This window comes from Chinchilla lanigera, unplaced genomic scaffold (genome assembly GCF_000276665.1).
Source record: "Chinchilla lanigera isolate Chin_1 unplaced genomic scaffold, ChiLan1.0 scaffold00158, whole genome shotgun sequence".
In the NCBI taxonomy this organism is placed as follows: domain Eukaryota; kingdom Metazoa; phylum Chordata; class Mammalia; order Rodentia; family Chinchillidae; genus Chinchilla; species Chinchilla lanigera.
This window is the reverse complement of record NW_004955559.1, coordinates 646,207-649,640: the sequence shown is the minus strand read 5'-3', so window position 1 is coordinate 649,640 and position 3,434 is coordinate 646,207. Positions and strand designations below refer to the sequence as shown.

Below are 3,434 nucleotides of genomic sequence, written 5' to 3'. Positions count from 1 at the left end.
CCGCGCCGCCCCCCGGGGCTCCGGCGCCGCCCCCCGCAGCCACAGGGTCCACGGCGGAGACGTTGAGCGTGGCGGAGGCCGTGGTGTTGCCGGCCGAGTTCGTCACCATGCACGTGTACTGGCCGGTGTCCTGCACGGTGACGTTGGTGAAGTTGAGCGTGCCGTCGTGCAGCACGGAGATGCGCACGCGGTAGGAGCCGTGCGTCATGAGCGTGCCGTTGGGCGTCAGCCAGTTCACCGAGGTCATGGAGGTGCCGGTGCGGCACTTGAGCTCGGCCGCCATGCCCTCGGTGACGTTGAGGTCCGTGGGCGGCTCCACGATGACCGGCGCGTAGCAGGTGAAGTGCGACTGGTCGAGCTCGCCGATGTAGCGGCCCTTGAGCCCCGCGGGCGCGTGGCAGCGTGCGCAGCAGGTGGTGTTGCTGGGCACCGTCTCCTTGAGCCACCAGCTCAGCCAGAGCACGTCGCAGTTGCAGTGCCAGGGGTTATGGTTGAGGTGCACGCGCTCGAGGCGGTGCAGGGGCGTGAAGAGGTCGTGGGGGAGCGACATCAGGTTGTTGTGGGACAGGTTGAGCTCCTCCAGCGACTTGAGGTCGTCGAAGGCGTTGCGCTCGATGGTGGCCACCTGGGCGTGCATGAGCCACAGCTTTCGCAGGCTGGTGAGGCCCTGGAAGGAGCCGGGGCGGATCAGGTCCAGCCGGTTGCCCGACAGCTCCAGCTCCTCCAGGCGCACGAGGGCCGTCAGGTTGGGGATATCCTTGAGGTTGCACATGCCCAGGTTGAGGTAGCGCAGGTTGACCAGCCCCTCGAAGGCCGCCTCGGAGATGTACTCCAGCCGCTTGAGCTCGCCCAGGTCCAGGCGGCGCAGGGAGGGCACGCGGTTGAAGGCGTAGGAGGGGATGCTCTCTATGGGGTTGTTGCGCAGCCAGAGCTCCCGCAGCTTGGACAAGTACTCGAAGGCCTGTGTGGGCACCGTGGTCAGCCGGTTGTCGAAGAGCTCCAGCGTGTTCAGGCTGGGTAGCCCGTTGAAGGCGCCCACCTCGATCTTGCGCACCAGGTTCTTGCTCAGCTGCAGGATCTCCAGGTGCCGCAGGTGCTTGAACGTGTCCGTGCGGATCACCTGGGGTGGGGGACAGGAGTCAGTAAGGTCGGCAGTAACAGTGGCCAGGGTGTGATAGAGGGATGGTGGGAGTGTGGGATGAAATGGCTACTTTGGAAAACAGTCTGATAGCTGCTTACAAAGTTAACTCTAGAGCTGCCGGTTTGGAGTGGTAGCACATGTGCGCCTGTAATCCCAACACCTGGGAGGCTGAGGCAGGTGGATCTTGAGTTTGAAGGCAGCACGACTACATAGTGAGTTCAAGGCCAGCTTGGACTGTATATGGAGACCTTGTCTCAAAAAAGCAAAAATATCTGTTTTCATGAGAAGCCACTTTGAAGATATCAATATGTAATACAACCACCATTGTTAATTCCCTACCACTTTGTTTGTAACTCTGTATTGTCTGTATTGTGCTTGTGATATGTTGTAAAATGTTGTATGTCTGTTAATGTTTCCCTCCTTTTATCCTTTAAAAAAAAAAAAAAAAAAAAAAAAAAAAAAAAAAAAAAGCAAAAAAAAAATCCTACGAACCTAACAAAAATCTAGAGCTGCCACACACTGGCCATCACACTCCTCCTGGGTGTGTCCTCAAGAGTAACAGGACAGCTGACACGTGGGTGTTCACAGAAGTCCTGTTCTTTACAGCCTGCAGGGAACCACCCAAGTGTCCACCAATGGGGAAGAGCCAGCCGCCTGCGGGGAGGGAGGGACTGCTGGCCACCCACCATGGGGCTCCCCGGCATTGCGCTAGGCGGAAGCTGACCTGACAGAGGGAGCCGCTGCGGGGAGGGGAGCGGGTGCTGAGGTCCAGCTCCAGATGTTCCCAGCGGGTGTCTCTGTGTGTGTGGGTGGGGTGAGGGCACAGGGCGGGGTAGGAGGGGACCACGGAGGGATGGTGATCGGAATGTTGTGAGTTGAGGTGGTGGTTACGCGGGTGAATGTAGCTGTCAAAACTCGCCAACCACTTGCCTAAGGTGGGGGCATTTTATATGTAAATCACACCTATTTTTAAACAAGGACAAAGCATTGTAATACCAGCAGCTAACATCCATTAACACATATTTGGTTCCAGATACTCTTCTGAACGCTTTTAAGTAATAACTCATTTAATCCTCCTAACTGCCTTGTAAAATCAGTACCATTACAAACCTTGTATTCAATACCTGCAGCCCCCAAATTTGTCAACCCTGAAAAATCAGATTTTTCATAGCATCGACACCAAATTCCGTTTGGTAGCAGTATTTGATCAGAACTCACACGAGGTTAAAGCTTTTATCACTCCCGGTCACGTGAGGATTAAAATACTTCACTCTAGAGGTGTTTCCACGTTTGCTCAGGGCTGGTATAAGACCCGTAGGTGTTATAATACACGTGCTGCCAACTCACAATAGCTAAATCTCAGAAAAGGCCTATATGTTTATTCACAGATGAATGGATAAAGAAAGTCTGGTATTTATACACCTTGGGCTACTAATCTGCCATGAAGGATAAATCTGAGTCATTTATAGGTAAATGGATGCATCTTGCAAACTAATGTTAAGAGAAATAAATCAGACACAAGGTTAAATATCACATGGTTGCTCTGATAGGAGGAACTCAAAGTGTAAATAATTTTTTTTTTTTGGTTTTTCTCCGGTACCGGGACTTGAACTCACGACCTTGTGCTTGCCAGGCAGGCACTGTGCCGCTGAGCTAAATCCCCAGCCCAAAGTGTAAATAATTTAAAGAGCAAAAGAAAAGATGAACTAGGCAGGGAGAACGTTTGTAGATGGAACCCAGAGCTAGAGGAGGAGGGAGGGGGGATGAGGACAGAGGAATGGTAAGGGAAAAGGACTAAGGAGCCATGTGTACGTGTGCCACCTGCGGCTGATGACCATATTATGTGTTGCAAACATGTACTCATAAGAAGTGAAAGCACATGCTGCCATGTGATATCTTTCTCATCCAGCACAGGAGTGCCCCATGAGGGGGTATGAGTGGGACACAGAGATGCAGTAACTCACCCAAGTTCGCACAGAAGGGGACAGATTTGGGATTAGATACAGGCCGTCTGGTCCCAGAGTCCCAGCTCTCAGCCCCTGATCTTGGCTGCCACCTTAGTGGGTGGAGCAGGGGGCCACGGAAGGGGCAGTGCTGGGCTGGGCATGGGGCGCAGAGTCTCACAGGATCCTCGCTGGCTCGGGACACCAAGGCACAAAGGGACACGCAGCCACGGCTCACGTGGTTGAAGCGTTAATGACACGTGGGTGCATGTGTGTAACATTAAGGGGCAACGGGGGGGGGGGGCTGGAGATTTAGCTCAGCGGCAAAAGCGCCTGCCTGGCAAGCGCAA

The 3,434-nt window shown here is 54.0% G+C and overlaps 1 protein-coding gene across 1 annotated transcript in view; it reads right to left on the bottom strand.

Moving 5' to 3' along the window:
- Lrrc4b (leucine rich repeat containing 4B) overlaps nt 1-3,434 on the bottom strand; it is a gene marked incomplete in the record, with an annotated part of 29,550 nt that overhangs the window by 1,367 nt on the left and 24,749 nt on the right. The window contains 1 exon segment of the mRNA XM_013509059.1: nt 1-1,120. Within this exon segment, the coding sequence (XP_013364513.1) occupies nt 1-1,120 (1,120 nt within the window).